General features: G+C 37.0%; 1 protein-coding gene across 1 annotated transcript; it reads left to right on the top strand.

Annotated features, from left to right (window-relative positions):
* The first annotated feature begins 292 nt into the window (after nt 1-292).
* On the top strand, nt 293-23,888 carry LOC117334672 (protein Wnt-1-like). Its single transcript, XM_033894428.1, has 4 exons — nt 293-952; nt 18,974-19,251; nt 20,911-21,179; nt 21,380-23,888. Exons 1-4 carry the CDS (start codon nt 879-881, stop codon nt 21,839-21,841), a joined length of 1,083 nt encoding a protein of 360 aa, XP_033750319.1. The 5' UTR covers nt 293-878; the 3' UTR covers nt 21,842-23,888.
* Nucleotides 23,889-24,935: the final 1,047 nt, after the last annotated feature.

Raw genomic sequence — 24,935 nt, 5'->3', positions numbered from 1 at the left:
TTCTCTTATGTTAACGTGTTAATATGTTTGACCCCAGGACCTTTATAAAATGAACGATTCGTCAACAGTTCTTCTTTCGAGATGCCAGTGTAGTGTTTATTTTACGTAAGATTAAAAACCAGTGATTTTGATATTGTATATCATTGTAAGCCATTTATATAACATTGGTACTTTACAATAGTCGGTATCTGATACCAGTCGCGAATTCTCTCTACTCGCCCACAGAGGGCTGATAACACATAAAAGCAGAGGTCATTTTAAAACGGGCACTTTGCCTATTTTCATTTATTGTATATAATTGATCCACAAGAGGGGAAAATTTAATGAAAACACACCGTAGTAAGTCAGACCGCTGTAGGTGTCGTGTGAACGCGCTCGACCAATCAGCGATCAGCAAACGCCGAAAAAGACAAATTGGTTTTTAGTTTGAGGGCATGTTGTCAGTGGCGTTATTCAAACGGAACTACGTTAGGCCTAGGATAGAAGGAAATGAAATAGAGAAAGTCTGCGAGGAACGCTCGGGGTATCTAGTAGGTGTAACCGTCAAAAGCATTCATACTGCATGTTGTGCTCCTGGTGTTTACATTGGCTCACTGCAGCCCTGACGAGTGACCGTATATCTCCGCTGACTGACAGGGGTACTAGCAATTATTGAAACGCATTCCTATCAACACGTTATTTTCTAAAGAAAAACGAGTTTGAAGATAGTGAAGTTTTCGTGGATATTTGTGCACATTTTGTGATTTTTTATTTTTTTTTTGTGAATAATGAAAGTTTGCCCGGATGTACAGCATGGAGAGACATAGAACGGACTGAGGGAATGTCTTTTATATTCCTGGGATCGATGATTTTTAGCGTGTAACTACAGACGATTTATAATGGGCTGTTCAACAAGACAATACATCTCTATAATTTTGGTGTGCATATTACAGAATGTCCACGCGTCCTGGTGGTAAGTAATCTTCTTAGTATTTATAAATCAAGTTACTTGTCAAGTTTTCAACTCTCTTACAATTACGTTCGCAACATGTTGTTGATAATTGATATATATCAAGTTTTCAAGTTTTATTATTTTTTTCACATTATCACAATAATACTATTGTTTCACATTCTATGTTAATAATTCACGAAAGCGCTTTATATGTACATTTCATTACAGGAGCTCCATATCAAGTACTACCATTAGAAATTATAAGATTAATCCCAGTGGGGACAGTTTTGTTCTAAAACAGGCACTAGTTTCATTGATATTCCTAAACTAAAGAACTTCATTAACGTAAAGGTTTACATAGGAAAACTTACAGGATTCAATTAAATTTCCTTAACTAATCATGATTTCCTATGTAAAATTTTAAGTGGACGGATTTCCATAATTTTTACGATTTTTTGTTGATCAAACCGGGTTAGTAAAACCAAATTTGCTATGAAAGCTAATATTCTGAAGTCAAAATTGTAGATATCAATATTCTGAGTTGATTTTTAAAAGTATAAATGCCCTAGATAGCGGATCTTAAGTTATCGCTATATACATAAACCACATTTTTGCTTAAATCTGCAAGGAGCATCCTCATTTCACAATTATAATAATTAAGCTATATGTTTAAGTAACATTTTAGTCAACAAATGTCAAACAATGATACAATTTTTGATTTACAAAAGAAAAAAAAAACTATATCTTATTTTTCAAAAACAATTTTATTCATCAAACATCTGTGTGGATAGATCCTTACGCCATTAAGTCGGTAATGTGGTTTGTCTTAATATAAAATTGAACACATCAGTATGAGAAACCTACCGCCGTTACACGTGCAAACATCCCCTTTGATGATATAAACCTGTGTTATAATGGACTGGGGGCCACTGTATCAGATAGATAAAACAGATACTCGCCATGCTCGCTCAAATACTTTCACCGAAATCTCTGTCAATAAATTCATAACAATGGGATTATATACAGATATAAAGTCATTTAAGGGTGGTTTTAGTCGAACTATTATAATCTTAATTTTTTTATTTTTATTGTTATGTATCTTAATGAGAAAAATGATGTTTAAATCAAACACCTGTTCTACATATGTATATATTTAGGTAAAAGGAATGAAGCAAAATGCCAATATATTTATGATTGTATAAAAACTGTGTCCAGTCCAATTCTTCCCAATTTAGAGAGCAGATTTCCTGTTTATATTATTAAATGCAAAAAAAAATATGTACTAAAAATATCTGAGTACTAATTACGTAATAAGGATAGTCTAGACATGTTTTCCGGGGGATGGGGCGATATGACACTGAAGGTGTGACGTGGGTGGGGTGTTACGTACCCGTTTCATTGTACCGTACCGATTCCTATATAGATTAGCGCCGTGATACTACAAAGTGTAACAGATATTTTTACACCAAGTTTTTTCCCATTTCCTTAAGAGTGATTGATACCCCGCGGGAATCATTTAGCAGGAATTAAGATTTACTGTGACGCGTAAGACCCTACGCCACGCCATTCTGTAATCGATCACACAACGTTCGTACTCCAGCCAGCTGTAGTGTAGATGACCAGTATTCTGGTATCTTATGATCATGATTAAATGTTAAATATTGTAACAACGCCCTTCTAGAAATATGGCCGAAAATATTTCAATCGAAATCTTTTAGAAACATATTGTATGCACCTATTGACAGATAAATCGACGCAATATATCATGTTCTATTCCAGAAACCTTGTCAATATTGGTTAAGGTCTTGTTGTAGTTTGGTACATTTGAGATTAAATCCGTAATTTCTAGTTTGACACATAAGTTCTCGGTGACCTAAAGCGACGCTTTAAGACATTTCAAGTTTGAAACGTTCAACTGTTGAGATTTTAATGAAGAAATTATGCATGGACACGTTTGTAGTATAGGCCACTTCAGTCGGATGTAAATTACAGGTGATGTTTACCTGAGCCACAAAACACACCAAATTAAGGATACCCGTATAACTGACTAATTCACCTCCACGAAGAAGAGTTAGGATCATGAATTAGAATACAAGTGCATTTAACAGCGAGCTGAATTAAACGTTTCTTGTCAGTTTCATTCATGAAGGTGAAAACACTAAGAACCTACCATTCATAATATTTATAGTATTGGACAAAGAACGAGAATGTCAGTTCACCCGCCGAACAACAATTTTATTATTTTATCACTGAGGCCCCACATTGTGACAAGATAATAAAAATAATTCCATTTGTTGAATAAAATTAAATACAAAACAAAATAACTACGGGGGGCAGTGTATACAAATAAGAAGCGTTTTTTCGCGTGAACTACGCTACTGAATTGAGCCATTACATTATCTACGTCGGCGATCTTGAGAAACAACAGCATCCCTAATTAGCGAAATGTCTTAATGAGTTTCCTTACGCAACCTGATTTATTGGTATCCGAACCATTTAAGAGTGTAATGTTTTATCATGTATGTCAATGTGTGGTTACCACGGGACGACCCCAGACGATCACCTATATATTATCACCTTATAAATGTCGGCCTGGGGATTCTCGCGGGCTAATTAGGCAAAACCAACACTTTGTAGCCGTGCACCACCCCCAGAATTCCTCTGAACCCTGACCCTCAGTAATGACGCTTTGGTTCTGCCCCATATACTCTGAATCCTGTGGGGAGCTACTCGGGGTGGTAATTACCCTTTGGTGGGATAAACTTAACCAGAAATTGACAATATCTGTAAGTAATTTAATGTTGAAACATTTCCGGTTTTTTCCTAACTTCAATAAATATTTTGAGTTTTGTTTTGCTTTAAAAATGTGACGAAAAGATTTTCTTTTTTATTAATTTATTCGAAAAAGTCACATTCGATGTTTAATTTGCTTATTGTAAATAATCCATAGACAGAAAAAACGAGTAGATTGTAAAAAGTACTTATCAAAAATTGAAAACGGCAATAAATTATAAAATCTTTTTGAAGAATGCTCTTACAGTTATCGTTGACAGCTCTTAGATATCATCACACTTTGAAGTGATGATTTTGACGACACTATGTTGTATAACGGTCATGTTTATGATTTATTGAATAATAACGATGATAATAACATGTTATGTTCATGTTGAAGCCCGCGGGTACGGGCACTTTGTACCAATATTTGTGATGTTCTCACGGTTATTACGCCCAGAGGTGTCGAGCCTAAAGCCCCGGGATCAAGTCGTATCATTTAATCTACCTACATAAAGCACAATTATAATTACCGGTAATTAAATCATCAGCTATATTTATTACCGCTAAACCGTTTGTAGTAGTCACTTTTCATGTAAAATGTTTACACCTTTGTGTTGAGGTGAGAAAACCTTTGAAGATAGACGAACAATAGCTAAAACGTTTCATCTTTTCAACGCATAATTAAATACAAATGCACCCACTGACCCGTGACTAAAAGCCTCGCGGGGTCACCGTGGTCAATGGGTCGTGTAAATGTGACCGTGGGAGGGTCATTATAGTGCGTCACTTCACGCCGACGTAAGATTTGGGGGATCTCTGTCAAATGTCAGACGTAAATAAAACATGCCAGTCTACATATACAGCTGGTAAGATCAATATTATTGGTAAAGAAAGGATGTTGAGCCATTGTTCCCAAGTTAAGTATTGTACTAGTGTCCCCGTGTTACACTTCCAAAGCCACGGCCGGTGTTCAGACCTGCTACATATTTGAACACGCCGTATAAATATCTTTTTACCTGACACAGCAGTATAACATGCATTTTACACCTATGTTCTTACTAAGGTTTTTATACAGTAAAAGGAGGAAATCAGATATGTACACAATTAAAAAGGCTGAAGATCAATCTTTTACTTGCTATCGTGAGTACGCGGTTATCTCTAACAAACACAGCACAATGGTATGATGGTGAACGTGGGTGTTTCCAAAAAGTTTTTCAAGTACCTGCTAGTTTGTGCGTGGCCACACCCAAGCATCACAGAACAGTTTAACTGATACAGAACTATAGACAAGGGCTTCATTGCTGGGCCATATATTTTAATATTTTACAATTTAGAAGTTTTTATCTAGCTAGGATGTTATATTAAATCAGAATATTTGTATTCTTTACCTGTATATATATTTATAAGAAAGAAACGTTTGTCCTTTTTTAATGTATTCTATTATAGAATAGAAATTTTAATTCTTAAATAAAATCTCCATGGTAGAAAAATTCTCTAAAAGCCCCCCCCCCCCCCCAAAAAAAACAAAGCCCCGTTCACACTTTTTTGGTTGACCTAATGTATCTACTAAAACGTCATTCTATTTATATTTGTAGTCATTCGTGATATTTACTGTTTCGCTTAAAAAGAAACCCCGACCGCCCCCTCCCTTCACACCTTTTAATCCTCCGTGGTTTCATCTCTGCCCTAACAAAATAAACCCCTTCATGCTGGAAGTCCTTGGTTAACTTCCCCCTAAAAGTGAACCCCCGTACCCCCCCCCCCCCCCCCCCCCCTCCCTTCACACGTTTTTACCCTCTACAGTGTTGTTACGTTTCTCCGAAAAAAGATGTCCCCTTAACGCTATTGTCTTCTTGTTTCATCCCCGCCCTAAAAAAATAACTCCTTCATGCGTTAAGTCCTTGTTTTACGTTTCCCCCTAGAAGTGACCCTCTCCCTTCTATTACCTCCCTTTAACCCCTCCTCTAGGTCCCCTCCTCGAGGTATCTGACCCTTGTAGAAGGCGGCGGTCTACGAGAGGAAATAGGACTTAGCCGTCTATTTGGACAGACAGTTTCTAACTTCGTAAGAAGAAACAAATGCCCCGGGTAACGACATGCTTTCTGCCTTAAACCCAATTATACCTTTCAACACGGCCATTTTTCAATTATCACCAGACCGTATTTTATTACAGAAATTCAAAAGTCTGCCCATGGTTTTGCTGTAGCCGCAAGCCAAATGTTTGATATTGAATGTGGTGAAAAAACGTTTTAACACGTATAAAGAGTGGCTGTGATTTATTAGACCTGTTTACATGGTACGCGCTGCCACCTGGAATGACCAGCATGTCTTTATTTAAAACCATTTGACCAAGTTTGTAAAGAAATAATTAAAGTTTTGTAACGAGCCAATTTAAATTTTCGTGGATAAATCGGTAGCCATTGTTCCCTTCAAAGAGTCGCAGGACATTCATATCTCTTGTAACCTATATCTAGCAACAGTCCAATTGCATAAAACCATTCAGAATTTAAAAAAAGAACTGTATTATGAGATAATTCGCAAGTTTTATACCAAAATACAAATTAGAATAAAAAAACTCGGTGTTAAGTAATGCATTACAGACTTCTTATCGATGAGCAGACCATTTATTAATCAATAGGCCTTAAGTCAAGGGAATTATTTAACTTGATCAATTTCCCATAGGAAAGCATAATCTACAATTTAGAGGAAAAGTTCCACTAATGCTTTCCCTTGGAAAGTTTAAGTTGTTAAGAGATATTGATGGGACCGGGCCAGTTTCAGCAGGACATTACCTGGTCTCCTAGGAGACTAGGTTATGGTGCGGTCGTTACTTTATTTTCTTAAAGTTTAACAACTAAACTTATATAGATAACTAGATACAGAACAGTAAAGCAGACTCCGTCACATTGGATACTAGCTAGAGTTTTCTCCGCTGACTGAGGGCTAAAATAAAAGTCTTATTTAAATGGAGATATAGAGACGAGAGGGAGATAAAGGGAATGTTTGATGTACTTATCCATCCACGTGTCTAAAGATTACCAGATCAGTACCACAAGTAGTAATAGTCTCACTCAATTGAAAAAGCGAATAAAAGTCGGGAGAGTATGATAGCTAGCTGGATGTCTTACCTAGCGATAAGGTGGGCCTTCCCGACCCTGTCGGCCTGATCCTCACGGACACAACCGAAACTAAAGATGTGTAGTTGATAGGCTATCATGTTTGTGATAGGTCCTTTATATCAAAATAAATCTTTAATGATCATAAGATGTGCTTATCAAAAGTAAATTTGTTCTCGGGACGTATTCAATAGACTTGATTGTCGAGTATTCCCAAGTCCTATTCGCTCTTATTTGCGGTAGGTACTCGGGTGATCTTCAAACGAATCCAGTCAATGGTTCCGATCGAGAGCGCGCTTTCTACTAGGGATACCACCGCCTTTTTGAAATAGTTTGACGATGATGACGAGTGAAAGGTCAATGGAATTTGATTGAACGTTTTGTTGAAGCATGTTGGATCCAAGAGAACATGAATAGAAAAAACGGATGCTCTTCAAATTGTGCATGTAGTTTGATTTTAAACATAAAAGGTTATTTAAAACGCTTTCAAATCGTCTGTTTATTTTCAAGGTTTTTAAAGCAAGATAAAACAGCCAATTCAAAGTGTAAGTCATCGAGTATATGCCGGTATAACAATCAGAAAAAAACCATTGGAAATTAGCATTAGTTATTTTATTCCAAGTGTTTTATTTCAACATTCCGTGAAAACAGACAGAAACTAGATAAAACTTGGCCTTTTCGTTGCTCGCGCGCGCTCTAATGAGCGGGCATTACGTAAGACTCCCGCCATGGTAACTCGAGAAAATTCACCGCCTCACCGGCGGAGGAACACCTAGTGCATGAAACACCGAACAAGCGAATAAATATCACTCTTCGAAAAAATGATAAGGTTATATATAAAAACAGCGCCAAATAGTTTAGAGTTTTGAACCATTCTTGGCATAAACCCCCAACATTTGAACGAACTCAGGGCAATTATCACTTAAAAACCAAACCTTAAAATAAATTTCCGTCAGAAACGTTTAAATCACTTCTTAAATAACAAATGTTGAAAACTTGTAAGATATCACAGAGGTAGTTTTTGTCTGAATTACATCTAACCCTATAAACATGTTGTCTCCTTCATAACGAGTAATGGGTACATTGATAAACTGTGATTGACGACTGAGAAGGAGGGGGCGCAGGGAGGGGGTGCAGTGAGGGGGTACAAGGAGGGGGTGCAGTGAGAGGGCGCAGGGAGGGGGAGCAGTGAGGGGGTACAGGGAGGGGGTGCAGTGAGAGGGCGCAGGGAGGGGGAGCAGTGAGGGGGCGCAGTGAGAGGGCGCAGGGAGGGGGAGCAGAAATGGATGCAGACAGGGGTGCAGGCATGGGTGTAGAAAGGGGTGCAGACGGGGGTTCGAAAAAGGGGTGCAGACAGGGGTGCAGAAAGGGGTGCAGATTAGGGATGCAGGCAAGATACGTCATAATATGGGTTGATACACACGGCACGCGTCTTTTCCCACACGAGATCTCACTGGGGTAACCAGGTATTGGTTTCATTTGAAACACTTCGTATTACTGAAAAATTCACGAAACCATGTGACATCACATTCAATATATCAATAAGCAGATTTGATATGTAATGAGCGGAAGTTTTAATTGTAAATGATATTAGGGAGATTGATTCAATAGACCGTTGTAATCAATCTGTAAACTCTAAAGAACAGAACTTAGAAAAAATGTTGTTTTTTCCTTAAAATTACTTAATGTGAAGAAAAAAAAAAAAAAAAACAGCACTTAACTATAAAACTAGAATGGAGGACGGTAAATAAGTGAAGGTTCCTTCTACACGACGGCATCAATATTGCACAAAGCGGAAGCGTTGTAAGTGGAGAAACTATCTTTTCAAAGTTGACGTGTGCCTAATTAAGGAAAACAAATATCCCGCATGTCAGGTTTCGACTGGTACTTAGCCTATACACTCCGGGTCTGCCGACGAGGATGAGAAGGCTGATACATACTCCTTCAGAACCACTTTGTCAGGAACAACACGCGGCACCCCTTCAACAACAGTGAAAAAGCCATCCTGAAAACAGTGGTCTAGAGAAATCTTATCCGCATAACGTGGAATCTCAGTGAAGCTGTCTAAAATAGTCTCAGTAACGATACAGTAATGATCTAGAGCCCAAATAGCAATGTCTAGAGCCCAAAACAACAATGGTCTAGAGCACAAAACAAAAATGGTCCAGAGCCCAAACAACAATGGTCTTTGGCCCAAACAAAAATGGTCTAAAGCTAAAACAACATTAATGATCTAGAACCCAAACAACAATAGTCTAAAGCCCAGACAACACTGATCTAAAGCCAAAGCAACAATTTCACGGAGAAATAATCATTGCCAAAAACTGGTTCCCGATAAAGAACAATGGCCAAAGACTATTTCTCGGTAAAGAATAATGACCAAAAACTGTTTCCTGGCAAAGAACAATGCAAAAAACTATTTCCCGGTAAAGAACAATGACCAAAAACCTGTTTCATGTTAACAGAGCCATTATCAAAATTATTTCTCCGAAATCAGGTTATTTAAATGGCATATATACTTAATTTATTACAAAATTAACATTAAAATGTGCATTTCACCTGTTTGTCTATTCTAAAATCATTAGGAGCAATCTCCAAAATAGCGTATAACTTTGTGGAAATAGTTACGGTTTATAATGGCTAATTCCAAAATAGCGTTTGGTTTATAGCGATTAAAAACGCCATGTTATTCCAGAATTGTTGTGTCTCACAATGATTCAATACTTCTCTGTATCACTATGCTTATAGTACAGTAGTCTCTAAACGTTGTAGAACACAAGCGGTCTATCTCACTGTTGTTTCCACTAAGATTATAAATACAACTTTAGTTCTAAATCATGATTAAAAAGAAATACATTTAAGAAAATATCAATATTCTTTTATTGAGAAGCTAATGTTATAAAAGTGAATATTTTAAAGATTACTATATTATAACCGACCAATAATTATTGGGTAAATAATGTTTACGTTTACTATACAGTTCTGCCGAAGATCTGTCTACTCTTATGTTCTTACTGAAATAACATACTCAGCCGGGTTTTAAAGCAAGAACTCTGATATTGAAGTATTTTAGAAAGCAGTTTGTACTTACACGAGAAGTAATTACATTAATGATTTAACAAAACCGAGTCTGGTTTGAGTTATAATTTGTTAAATGTTATCAGCCTTGAGATGATTGTGCTCGTGTGCTTTATTTGAATTATGATTTGTTAAATGCCTTTGACCCTGAACTGATAGTATATAGAGGTGAGGTTATATACATTATTTAACTTATTTGTTATTAATAAATAAAATCGGCTCTAAGATGTTACATTTATTAGGAGTTTCGTGATTTTATAAACTTAATTTATTGAGTTATTTGTTAAATAGTATCCATTCTGAGATAATGGTATTTTGCGTTAATTTTTCATATACTTGATTGAATATTTAGTGGAACATTTGAATTATTTGTTAAATGGTATCCACTCTGGGATGATGGTATCTGGTGAAAAATTTTCATATTCTGTATTTGGAAAGTTTGTGGTATTTAGTGGTATATATTGATATCAGTTGAATGCAGTCCTCTCCGAGATAATGGCCATATACTTTATTTGAATAGTTTGTGGTATATAGTGGTATCTATAAATTATTTGTTACATGCATTCCTCTCTTAGATGATGGAGTTTGGTGGAATATATGTGTTATCAGTCCTCATCTGACGATATTTTTATATACTGTATTAATTTGATTATTTTTTCGAATAAAACTTATCTTCTCTGAGATGATCTTTGGCAATGTTTTACATATATACTATACTTAATTATTTGTGGTATTTCTGAATTATTCGTTCAATGCTATCTTCTCTGAGACGATCTTTGGTGGTAATTTTTGTAGACATAATATATTTGAATTATTTATGGTATGTAGTGGTATATTTGAATTATCCGTTCAATGCTATCTTCTCTGAGATGGTGGTATTTGTTGGTAGTTAACAGTGTTGTATAACTTTATATGATAAAATACCCGTGGACACGTGACCCGTCATAACAACAGCAGATTTATCTGAGTAGCGAGGAAATATGTGGCTAGATAAAAACATAACGATAAAGCCGACATATTTACACACCACTACACAGAATAGTGACAGCCTTGTATCCAGATCTGCTCGCCAAACGTGAACCGTTTGGTGCCCCCATACATTGTGTACTGGACCTAGATTCCTCCCAATCCAGAGGAATCCTAGCGCATAGCAGCATAATTAATGTAGCTGATATATCAACTATAATGAATTTGTCAGTTATTTAAAATAATACCAGGATTTTATTCCACGAGTTCTGTTTTTATACTGTTATAAATGATATATATGTTGTCGGTTTCACTGCCTATGACACATACCAGGTATTGAAGATCCTACAAATCCGAAATAAGTGACGATGATCTATTGAAAACTAGAAAATGCTGATGTATATATTTATCAATTACTAAAAGTTACATACTTCACGGTTTTCCCAATAGTTTGAATTTGATGTTTTCTATTTTAAACTCTAAGTGAATAAATAATTGATTACATCCTGACTAAATTCTATACTGTTCCCCCCTAAATGTTGCATGTAAAGTAATGAAGATGCTACAAATCCGAAATAAGTGACGATGATTTATTGAAAACTAGAAAATGCTGATGTATATATTTATCAATTACTAAAAGTTACATACTTCACGGTTTCCCCAATAGTTTGAATTTCATTTTTTTCTATTTCAAACTCTTAAGTAAATAAATAATTGATTACATCCTGACGTGTAGTGTTCCATGCACCTTTAAATGTTGCATGTTAAGTACGGTCATTTGTAGGTGTTGATTGAACATATTTCTATACCATACCTACCATTTTATTTTTGTTTTTGTGAAAAGCGGTGTATACTGTAAAGCACATACATTTCGCGAACTCACCTCTTCAGACATATTCGCCAATACATGATTTCGCTAACGACTTTCAATTCGCGAATGGTGAGCTTTTAGAGTCATGGAGTCTGCAAGACACCAACATCGGTAACCGATCACTGGGCCGCAATCCAGGTACTGTTTACATAAAACAATGGTTGATTGACCCTCCTCGCGTATTAACGCGAAAATAAATTCCACGCGAAATATAAGTGATTTACAGTACACTGCTCGCGATGTAGTATCTTTTGTATACTATATACATTTACGCATTAAACTATCATGAATAAATGTTTGTATGTGTCAATGAAACCCGTATCTCTACATTATGTGGACGCTCGACCCAATGAAAACCGTTTCTCCAATGACATTTCAAACGCGTAAACGATTAGATTGTAGACCTGTTTATACCGACGTACCGTATAGATTATAACCAATACCTCACCCGATCAAACAATAATCCTGGACTAGGGCAATAATAAATACTTCCAGCACCATGCTAAACAGGACTTCCGACAGGCACCATCAATATAGAGACTTCTAACTGTACCAAGAATTGTCTTTCTGACTTGATAATTATAAAGACCTTCTGATCCTATAAATATGGCGATAGATTCCTGCCAAATTTCCCTATAATGAAGACCAACGGAACTCCCCATATTAAACTGGAATTTTGATTCGTGTACCTGATGCAGATACCTACTTGAACTACGAAAATTGTTGATTGGCATGAATTTTGACGTGGTGCAACAGGAACATTGATTGATGAACATACGAACATGGTGTTTGACCTAAGAATATGCTGATTGGCCAATCTATAAACAAGTTGAATGGTCAATCTTAAGAACATTTGATTGACCAGTTTAAGAAAGTGGTCATTGGCCAAACTAAGGACATGTTTATTCTGGAACATGAGAACGAGCTTGTTGGTCAATAAGAGAACATCTTGATTGCGATTCTTTAATGTATACGAACAATATCAGGATAAAGACATCCAATGCTGGATTTGTTTTGTACGAAACGCGCGTTAGCTGTCTACAGAGTTCAATGTAATGTTTGTCAGTAACACGAAACTTGTCGCTATATAAGCTACACGACAATCTGTGATAGACTCTCAAGTAGCACTTTCCAAGACCTCCCAAAGGTTCCGTGCAGATATTCCACTCCCGGCGCCGAATCCTCCTGATATTCCATCACGAGAATCTCCCACGTGAATTGTACGCATGATCTGTGGCCAACCAGTACCGGATGTGAGAATGTTCCATTGCCGTCAAGACTGAAACAACATGATGTAAGATGATTAAATGATTAACTTCGCGACAGTTTATGGTTCGTGAAAGATTTCACCTTAAGCACGGAATGTCTGGACAGCCTGCCTTACTGTATATATAAAAACTGATATATTACTGTGATATTCAGTCTTCAAGTGGTATACTTGTATATAAGGACACAAAGCGGTTGCAATCGTTCGAAAGGTTACAGGTGCTTGATAGACATTGGTATGCCTTGCCTGAACACCAAACGCAGAATGTTCTCCTCAAAGTCAGACTATCGTCTCCATAACATCGAATAAACTAAATTGTTTTTTCTGTTTTCATAATTCAGCGGCATTTCGTTATCTAGTTTTTAGTACAGCGCCGTGATTTTTTTGTAATGCGAGACATTTCTTTTAGACAAGCAACATTTTGGTGCCATTACTTACAAAAACTACAAGTGAAATATATTAGTCTTTTCTTAATGTGGTCAAGTCTTGAATGCTTCGGCATGTGATTGATAGCAATTTTTTTTCTTGAAACACCCATCCTTGTAAAATATTTTTGTCCAACAACCAGGGAACTGTCTGAAATAGATTAGATTTGATAAAAGATTTTGGAAAATCCTTTCTCATTCTGTTTTCTAAACATGGTTGAATTGATATGACTCAAAATGCAAACCAATATTTGCTTAAAAAATTATCAACTTGCGTTTGAATATGTTCTGTACAAGTAAATATCAAACCATTTTTCCATTTAAGATAGTTAAAGTATTTCGATAGTGAGTACATGAATGGCTACGCAATGAAACTGTAAACCGTTATCTGTTGTTCAAGGTCATCGATAATTAGAGGTCAATAATTTGTGTTGGCAAGTTTGTAATACCTGACGTAACACATCCAGCATTAAAAGCCGCACCTGAATTGGAAAGCATCCCATTCAAGTGCGCCTGGGTGCGCTCGATCAGTAGCTATTTATTTGTTCTTGTTCCCAATGGAATCAAAATCTAGCGAACCAAACCCAAACAATTCTATTTCTGAATTGTAGATTGCGTAATATTCTGATTCAACATTTTGGTGTAATGCCTACTTGCTCTAAATTCATTGAAAATGTAAGCACGTAAACTTGCACATATCTGCTTCAATTTGTTTTCGACTTAGAATAATTTCATACTATTTATCTTTAATTAATATCAATCATGGAAAATTGTGTTATTTCCCTAATAAAACTAGATGCGATACTGTGACAAAGCTGTGTGTCATTGCTAGCTGTATGCCACATGTTCCTTTCGAGATACATTTCACTGGATAAACAGACCGACGGAAATTACTTTTCCGTTTCTACGAAAACTTTTTCGGAATTCTATTTCTAGTTAACACCATGTAAACAATTTCATACTCTTCTCTGAGGAAAGTTAAACGTGTTCTCGAGCCACTAAACAGTGCCGTCAAAATTGCATTGTCCCAGCCTCCGTTAGCGAGCCTCCATCAACAAACCTTGATGGAGTCGATACGGGACGGCTTTGTTGTTGACCACAATTAGGGGAACTCTCATCATGTCGCCATGATTAAGTCTTAGAATAAGGAAAACAGAAATTGTAATGAATCTTCAATGAAATAAAACAGATAATCAAAAGTATGGTTGTTCAAGAAAGATGTACGATCAAATAACACTTGTCTGGCCAATCTTAATGTCAATCAAATCCAACCAAACGAGCTAACGTCTGTCTTTATTTCATCTGGGTTTTCTGTTTCTCATGTCTGTTATTTCAAACGTCTGAGAAAATCACCCAAATTACATCAAACCGCCATTAAACGATTATCGATACTTTTTACTTAAACATTTGGCATTTATGATTTATGATTTGCTGAGGAACTACCTGTAGCGTGGTATAAAAATGTTGCCCATTTAGTGTAATGATAACGTAATCCTTTCGTTATAGATACACCGATATTAAAGTGCAATCGAACTGTTACAACATTACTGTAATATACAGGGTTTGATTGAAAACATAAGTTCGCCAATAGGAATTTCACTTTTATTTGATAAACTTAAAAATACGCATGGTGTTTTCGATTTGGAAGTCGCTCTACAAAAATGTGCCTTTTCTCTCCGGGAGAAAATTTGCAGGTGCAAGTACACGATAAATGTCAAACTTAATTAGCACTTCCGCTTGGTTGGCTTGATTGGGTTGGACATCAGAGGTTTAAGGTAACACGGGAGAAACTTTAGTCAGAGAATATTTACAACAAAAACAAGGAACCAAGTGGGAAAAAAACGAGTTACTGTTAACATAGGCAGTGATCGCTGTAAAAACAGTATAAAACGATGAAAATAAAACAAGAATAAAGTTTTCACGTATTAAAGTTGGTAACATCCCATGTGTGATGGGAGACAGCGTTATAACAGAAGAGGCAGATAAAATCTCAGGTTTAGATGGTGTACAACAGACTCGTTAGACGGAGCTTACAAGATTATTAATAATGATTACACGACCCTTGTTTAGGCGGGGTCGATAATGATTAGCCTGAAGGAATAGTCGGTGGAGAATTAGGTTATAATATAGTAGCCATGCTAACATACTGTACTACAGGAAACTCCAATACCACACATATACCAAGTCAGGCATGTGATGATCCTACATTATATAAATATCTCGTCCGCCTTCACTAAGTCGAAGAGACAAAACCTAGCAATAGGCGGAGTCATGTAGGCGATAAACCACTAATTAACTGACTACTCCGATTGCGCACACTTTTTTAAGTTAAACTATTATTATAATGTTGCGTAGATAACTTTCTACATGCTTATTTAAGTTTATGAACATAAGCATGTCATAAATTTGTCATTGACTTGACCTTTGCAACGAAGCCAAGTACCCTTGTCCCTAATCGGCGGTAACATTTCATACTCCTATATTTGTTTCCAATTATAAATTAATTCTTTCCTTTTTTCTGACTCGATAACGGAATCGCTGACTTTACCTGTAAATTCAACAACAGAAAGACCGAAGCGACGATGAGTTGGTTATTTGAATAGGAAGATATCTTTATGGTTTGTCTTTATCACACAGAAATATTTCAAGTTATTCAAAGCCACGTAAAATAAGTTTAAACTTAAGACCTCTTCAAACTAAAGGTTCTACTCTTATCAATTCAAACTGGAGATCAAAAACAAACGGGAAGGTCAAGAGGACGCTATTGGAATACGCCAAACACTCTTTTTACATGGAGGTAAAAAGATCAATTGTACTCAAATCTTGTTTAAATGACACGAAACAAGCAGTTTGATGTTCTTTCCCGAACTAGTAATCAGCTTTCGTTTTTAAGAGTGCTTATCTATATAGGCCATTGGGTGTTTTATCTTTAGGAATAGGATTCGTGTTTTCTTATAAGTCTTGGTAATATTGTGTTACGTTAATCCCAAAAACGTTGTTTTAACGGCTTAGCCATGGCGGCTTTAGTCCATTTCGGCAGTATGATGAATTTATCTAGAAAGGTGTATACACATACGACTGCTTGGTCGTGGACAGATGTCCAATATAGAGATTAGGAGAGAACAGGTCAAGTCAACAGACGTTAAATCGAACAGACCATCAGTCTACAAACAGTATTATAATCAAATACATGTAAGTTATATATTATTGAACCTATGCCGCAGGAAATAGGCTAATTTGTGTTAATATAAACGAAAATAACACTGAATCAGAAACGAAATAATTATGTATTCGAAGGTATGAAACCCAAAAATATAAAGAATGTAAAGAGATATCGTGTTCTTTAGCAGGATGCTCCCACCGTCTAATAAAATATTCCACTCATAAAAACAAAAAGTGTATTGTAAAAATATAGAAATCCATTCAGCGTTTTGAAGCTAAGGCCCATCTGTAGTAATATCATGCTTCTGAAAAACGCGTTGTCTTCATTGAACCATCCACGGATGGTACTTAGGTATCACTGCTCCGCTGTAGGCTATCTATTTACGGTGTTCGTCCTATCTTTATTATAGTTACGTCCAGTCTGTAACGACTTTTGGAGTACAATTCTATTTATGGTATTGCACGTTCCGCAGATGTTGGATACAGTCTTACACTTCTACAGACAACAAACATGTTACTGACCACAGAAGTGCAGGCCATTTACCCCCTCACCCCAAAAAAAAGTTTAAAGCTAGTTTTAAAAGATGTGAACGAATACCGTTTAGTACGTAGTATGGTATGATGCAGATTTTATAGAAGTTTGTAATTTTTTCTACTGCAACTCATTCCGTTTTTTGTAATTTGCCGATTTAACCACACATCGCTACCGGTATAGAGGGGGTGCCCATATATTTGTTATTGAAAATGAATATACAAATGTAGATAAAAGCAATACAAAAACAAAAAACATACATCTCTACTGAGGTATTGTTTAGTGAGATAAGGTGTTTATATGACTTGTCAAAGACGAACCACACAAAGGGTTTGACGAGCCCAGCTGTAGTTGTAATGGTTAAACAACTGTTAGTGTCTATGAGTGATATATCCCTACCTATCCTCAACTTTATAATCTAATCCCTTCTCGCCCGAGTAACTCGATCTGTCTTTGAAGGTGGTATATTTTATCTATCGAATTCGGAAAGGATCCATTTTCCGGTCTTTGCTATGGGTCAGAGTAGAGCTGGCATGAGTTGAGCTGTTGTTTCGAGGAGATCTACATAGGAGTGTTTGATGGCGGTATGATAGCGTTACGCCGAGAGTCAGAGAACGTCACGCATGGCCGGGGTATTGTTTTACACCCAAACGGGGCGTGCTCTTGTCAAATTTCCGAAGTCGAATGGTGAAAATTATCTCATTGATACACAGCGTAGCCATCTGTTTCGGGTCCATAAACTACGTGTGCGTCAATTCGGTGACTAGAATCAAATGGTGAAACAAAACATGATACGGTTAAGTTTTGTAAAAGTCGTCACGCGTTTCAGCATTTCAACGCATCAAACTGAACCCATGTTCTTTATTGGGCAATTCCCGCGAAATCAGAGTACTGTTCCATTGTCGGAGTTCAGAGGCGTTACATCATTGTCCGTCTGGTAGATTTTCTTTTAAATTTTCAAGCAAGTAAGACAATTACCAAAGAACTCGTTCAACACCTCAAATGCTCCTATTCTTAATGCCTAAACGCGATAACACTTTTGTATAATTGAATTAGAATAGACCAGAGAACCAAGGATCCGATAACTAAATCCTACCCTTACAACCATTACGTGCACATTGGTACTTGATAAATTAAATCCAATTTATTTCAAGACGTGAATAAACGAGATTAAATGTCGAACGATACGGGGATGTACGTTTTCAATGACAGAGTAAACGTGAATTCACACTCCTGTATTGATAGTGCTCCAAGTTCCTCCACGCTTTGTTTGGTTTGTAGTTTCGCGATATCGGAATAGTTTTTTCTATCCTCAAAAAACGTCAGTAACGGCTCTCTGTAATGTTAAACAATTTAATCAATTAATTAAACATACGATTTCCTCATCTCAAGGGTCGGCATTGTTGGGTAGCGATCCTGGATTCCTCGCCAAAGATACCACATAAGGAGCGTTCTAGTAATTTATGCGGGCTTTATTTGCCCTCTCTTTGTATTCATACATACCAGCCATCCGACCTGCCCGTGCCACTATTTTGTCAGGTCTAGTTTTTCATGTTGTACATTTCCATTTTTATCATTTATAACTGAAAAAATAATTGTCTTACTAGTTACTTGTAGCCTATCCTCCACGATATCTAATTGTAAAATGGTTCCAACCTTTATGAAAGATGAAGAAAAATACATTAAATAATACACCCTTTTGATGACATACAAATGTAGTTAGAAGGAAGGTTACGGCCCAATTATTTGTTGTTTTGACAAAGAAACATTCTTTCTCTTAGCTCTAGCAATAAATCGTAACTATAATTATAGAGGGGCAGTATTTTCAAATGTTCTTCCTTTTTCTACAGGTACCTAGCAATATTGAGTTCGTCCCCGTCCAGTCATTCCCCACCAGCACAACACAGGGTCCCAGAGCAACAATCAGACCAGGGATCCCGATGTTCCAATCTGGCCTTCCTCACACCCCGCCAAAAAGAGTTATGTGAGCATGAGAGTCGCCTTATTAATGTTGTCAGCCAAGGGGCGTCCATGGGGATATCGGAATGCCAGCACCAGTTTTCCGCCCGTCGCTGGAACTGTTCCACCTACAACAATACCAGCGTCTTCGGCAAAGTTCTCCGTATAAGTACGTATATTACGTTAAACGTCATTGGTTGATGTCTGCAGATGAATGATGTATTAATTCCAGCCTGATTGGTTGATGCTCGCTGATCAATGATGTTTTGCGCCCAACCTGATTGGTAACAATAACGGAGATGATATTTATACCAATTATTATTGGACATGGTTGGCTCAATAATACCCTATGACACAGACCAATCAAAATAAACTTTATTTTAAATGCGCTAAAACACACACATCGTCAAGCACGAATTATTTAGAAAGGGGGAGGGGGTTCTTAGAAATACATGTACTTGAAGAAACCCATAAAATACCATTTTAGTGACATAAACATGTAAAGTCATCATTCCCACTCCTATGCAAAAGCACGCATATGGTACTTCATGCGCAAATCACGCGCGAATTAACATAAACACCTCGGTCAATTGAGATTTAGAGCACCATTTAAAGTTCCGCTTAAACATGTTTTTTCCTCAAGTTTGATTCAATTTATTTGTGATACGAGTAAATCCTAATCTGTGTTAATCCAGAGTCTCTGGATTAATGCTGCCCTGTGACGGGCCATGTTTCCACGACTGATCACGCGGGGTATCGGGAAGTAGCACGGCAGTTCACGAGGGTGCGCGTGCATTGCAGTCGTTATCTACGTAACATTTATGTGCATCAATCAACCTGTCTTACAGGACTTTGTGGAGTTTCGTGTACTTTTAGGAAAAAAACTCCTCCAATCAACAAGTCTTTAGATCTATATATGTTGCCTAGAACACCGACGGTCATGTTAAAGTTGCACTATTGCATTTTCACGAGGTTTAACAAAACAAATTAGTCAATACATAATTACTGTTGTTCGCTGCCAGTCATTTGTACGTCCTGTTTTGAACGTCTTGTGTGTTGCAAAATAAATCTAAAATGTTGATATAATACCCTTTCAAGCCAACACCCAAGCAAACGACTAGGTTATAAGGTAGAGGAACCTTACAACTGATGATGATGTAACATCTGTAGTAATAGGTTAACTATGATGTACATCTTGTGACAGCTGGTGCTATACTTCTAAATCATCATCCAATTTGATGGGGTCGGGATGGGCGTAACCAGGTCCGTATAGACTTTCCAGCATCAGGACCAGACGAGTGATACTGCTGTTGGTCTTATCCTACGCATTTCCCATAGTTATGTAACTGCCCTGATCAATAAACACACTTGTTTATTTTATCTTCCTAAGCGATCAAGTCTGTTTTTTCATTTAATTCTGACATTTATATGCATCATATGTAATCTTGACACACAAGTTTAGGTTCTTTAACATGACAGCACAAATATATAAATATGTCAAACTGGAAAGAGAAACGTCCGGATATGAATCTTCCATGTCGGATGACGTGGATCTAACTAGTTCGGGTTACAGTATAACTTTATAACAATGTACTCTTCTGATTTTGTATGTTGGAAACGATATGCAGATTTCCATAATGGATATGTGTATGACGATTCAACTATTTCGAATTTTTGTTTCAGCTGGTGTCTCTACATTTTCAACAATGTATATATAATTGGTACTTTGGTGTCTCTACATTTTGAAACAATGTCTGCATAGATAATTGATACATGCGTCGTGCAATGGCCGTCTTTTATTATACCGGGATTTTCCTTTGTTTTCCAGAAAGCCGAGAGACAGCCTACATTTACGCCATCTCGTCCGCCGGGGTCATGTACAGCGTGACACGTGGATGTGCGCGTGGTGATCTCGATCACTGTGGCTGTGATGACAAGCTTAGATGGCGGAAATCTGGCGGAGATTTTCAGTGGGGAGGCTGTTCTGAAAATACTAAATACGGAGCGAAGTTTTCCAAAGAATTCGTTGATGAAAACGAGAAAGGCCTTGACGAATCTGGATTGATGAATCTCTGGAATAACGAAGCTGGACGAAGGGTATGTGCTCTTTATATAAATCGTCTTTAAATTTCCTGAAATTAAGAATTTAGGGCAATGTATCAATGATTTAAAGAAAATAAGCATGTTTCCTTAAAAATCTCTTTACATGGTAGTTTAAGGATTTATCTGGGTTAATCCCAAGTTTGTTTCCAATACAAAATCACTGTTCTAACTTTTTAATTTCCGCTTCTTTTCAGACGGTTAAGTCATCAATGGAACTCCTTTGTAAATGTCACGGAGTTTCTGCGACATGTACCGTGAAAGTCTGCTGGCGTAAAATGAAGAGCTTCCGGACAATTGGCGCCAAACTGAAGGCTAAATTTGACGGCGCAAGTCTCGTAAAAGTTAATAAGAAACGCAGAAAGTTAAAACGGATAACCAAAGATATGAAAAAGCCAACGAAAAAAGACTTGGTGTATCTAGAGGAATCACCGGATTATTGTAACGCTGACGCCAAGTACGGGTCTCTGGGCACGCGCGGGCGACAGTGCAAGAAGGAAAGTTACGGCCTTGATGGCTGCACGCTCATGTGTTGTGGTCGTGGTTACCACACCATCGTCAAAGAGATTAAGGAAAACTGTCACTGTAAGTTCGTCTGGTGTTGTAGAATTGACTGTAGGAAGTGTTCTCGTGTTGTCGAAATGCATTTTTGCAATTAACAGTTTGTGCTGCTGCCGTATCTCTTCATTTGTGTTTCATTTCCCTGCTGATGGTCGTCATCTACATTCTGTATATTTGCAACATGAGTTATATATTTATCTATTTTGCATAAATTATATTTATAGATATAACTTCGTATATGTGCGTTGCTGATGTGATTGTTGTTGATCAGTCGAACGACTTTGTATCTCAAGTGGTGACGAATTTCCCCAAAATATGACAGAGTACTGCTATAAGGGAGGCCTGAACACTTCATTGTGCAGATATACAGCAAGTCTGCTAACGACAAGTGTTCAAATATAATTAATCCACATGTACTTCATTTATCAACGTGCTCACAGAAAAATGAGCATGACTTACCGAGATTGACGAAAGAAACTTGTGATATCAAGGTCGTCAAAAAGAACTTTTGATGGCAATGTTGGAAGAAATTGTCATGTGTACATCAGCTGTATATAAAATGTTTCAAGGACAGAAATACGAGACTTGATAAGTCTGGTTAATTGATATTGTGCTCTATCCGTTGTGTTTTGTTTTTGTGTTTGTCCATCATAAGTGTTCAGATTAAACATGTATAAAAACACTTAATATATTTATTGTGTTACACATTTTAAACAAATGTAAATAAAAAGGCATTATTTGACGAAAGTACATCAATACGAGATCAATTTATGATTTTATTTTCGTTTTCATTTGAACAAAAAGACGGACATTAACATACCAGACTGGTCTGTTTTTCAGTGGGCAAGGTACGACGAGTTAAAGCAAAAGGCCCATGGGGATGTTAAATCAAAAGCTTGTTAAAAGCCTGTGTTTTATTACGAGACATATTGAGATATACTGATATATTTTGTAGTGTCAGGAATTTGTAGGCCAGTGTAGTTTTATCACGGCGGTATGCCCATGTCGCTATGTCGTGCGTTATATCGTGTTGTGAAATGACATGCAGTATATTGACTATCATCGAACATAAATATTCTAACACGTCACCAATTAACGTTATCGTTTACGCGACAGTTTGTGCTAATTTCACAAGGCGATATATTCATCCGCGTGCTAAATCAAAATGAGAGATCGTATATATAATTCTGGTAGCTTAATTAATACACGATGTTGTATACATATATATATATTATAAATCTACATTTTCAGACATGTCTTTCTTCTTTTATTTTCGCGAACCATATTTGTTTTACATCGGACTTGTCATGTAAGTATGATAAACAAACGAGATAACAAGAAAAAAACGAATTAAAACTCATGACGTAAACTAAGACGAAATTAGATATTATCGAAACAGAAACGTGCGAGAAGAGATTTTCCCTGTCTCGGGACAATATTCTGTAACATCCAACCTCGACTTGCGCTTGGTACTGACCGTAGGGTAGTGGTTTTTCTCCGGGTACTCCGGCTTTCCTCCACCTCCAAAACCTGGCACGACACTGGCTGTTAATAGGACGTAAAACAAAAAATAAACCAAATATTAGGTTTGGAACATATCGCATTTGAAAGAATTATATTGAGCCTATGCTTCAGGAGGGGGGATTAAGGGGACATGGTCATAGCTACCAGCTTCCCCAACAAACAATGTCAAGATTATGTCTCGGGTAGCATCACACCACGACATTTGCCAGATTGTTAAGCTTATAGCCTTGGAACAATAAACTTGTTTGTGCTCAGATAGAGGTAATTAATTTAATAGGTCTGTTTACTTCTGTCTTTGTATGAGTGTTAATACATATATATGATGTTATTATTATACATATGTAGTGTAAATTGCCCTTGTTAAAACTAAATGGACATGTGTAGCAAGAGGAATGTCTTTAGAGTAAAAGCGAAGTGAAAAATAACAATTATACCCGAATGTTGTTACATTTTCGTCTGTTTTTTCTGGATAATTTTAACAAAAAGGATATTCCTCTTGTTAAATATGCCCCGATTTATGCCCCTTCTGGGTTGTGCTTGATCTTTATTTTCTGTACATAAGCAATTTGTATATATTTCATAGAAATCATACAATAAAACATCTCAAATGTCAAAATATCATCATGCGTTGACTCCTTCAATATTAATATGATAAAAATTACAACAGGTCACCTGCCATCGACTTCATGTAGGACAGTTTTTCTGCGCTCTATGCTGTATCTCTCAAGGGAACACTTACTGTTTCTCTCAGGGGAGCACTTACTGTTTCTCTCAAGGAAGCACAAATGTTTCTCTCAAGGGAACACTAACTGTTTCTCTCAAGGGAACACTAACTGTTTCTCTCAAGGAAGCACAAACTGTTTCTCTCAAGGGAACACTTACTGTTTCTCTCAAGGAAGCACAAACTGTTTCTCTCAAGGGAACACTTACTGTTTCTCTCAGGGGAACACTTACTGTTTCTCTCAGGGGAACACTAACTGTATCTCTCAGGAGAACACAAACTGTATCTCTCAGAGGAACACAAACTGTATTGCTCAGGGGGAACACTATCATTCAGTGGAAACTAACTGAATCGCTCAATGGAACACTGGCTATATCCCTCAGGGGAGCACTTACTGTATCGCTTAGGGAACACTAACTGTACCTCAGTGATAAGTACAGTTATGGAGACGTGGCATATCTGATTCCCCAACCAACTGTGTTACTCGTCACAGTCGATTTCCTAGACCATGTTTCCAATATAATATGTATAGGTTTCACGATTCCCATTATATACAATACATGGTTTCGAGAGCTTCACATAGCAGGTATGTTCTAACTCTTAATATATCGAGGATGTTTCGCTTAATATATCGAGGATGTTTCGCTTAATATATCGAGGGTGTTTCGAGAGATGCTATTTCAGTCGCAGAAGTAATGTTAGTTACGTTCAGTGTTGGCGTTTTCTCATCAAACCCACGAGAAAAGTCTTCTCGCAAATGACTTCAGACCTCCATCTATTTGACTTTATGCAAATATGATAACTGAGCCAAGATGGGTAGCCTCTCTAAGGTATACGGTAGGAACAAAGGTAGGCGTTGTGACCAATTTTGGAAGTCAGTTGTCATAATATAGAGCGGAAACGTAAAACCGGTGACAGATAATTTACTGGGTGTCAGAAGTAATTAA

The sequence above is a fragment of the Pecten maximus genome, chromosome 9, assembly GCF_902652985.1.
Source record: "Pecten maximus chromosome 9, xPecMax1.1, whole genome shotgun sequence".
Classification (NCBI taxonomy): Eukaryota; Metazoa; Mollusca; class Bivalvia; order Pectinida; family Pectinidae; genus Pecten; species Pecten maximus.
Note: the sequence above shows the minus strand (reverse complement) of the source record. Positions and strands in the feature narration are given on the sequence as shown.

Excerpts from the sequence above, each read along its gene's own strand:
- LOC117334672 (XM_033894428.1), top strand. The coding sequence starts at position 879 with ATGGGCTGTTCAACAAGACAATACATCTCTATAATTTTGGTGTGCATA. Across the intron at positions 953-18,973 it reads AATGTCCACGCGTCCTGGTG|GTACCTAGCAATATTGAGTT; the intron begins GTAAGTAATCTT and ends CTTTTTCTACAG. Across the intron at positions 19,252-20,910 it reads CGGCAAAGTTCTCCGTATAA|AAAGCCGAGAGACAGCCTAC; the intron begins GTACGTATATTA and ends TTTGTTTTCCAG.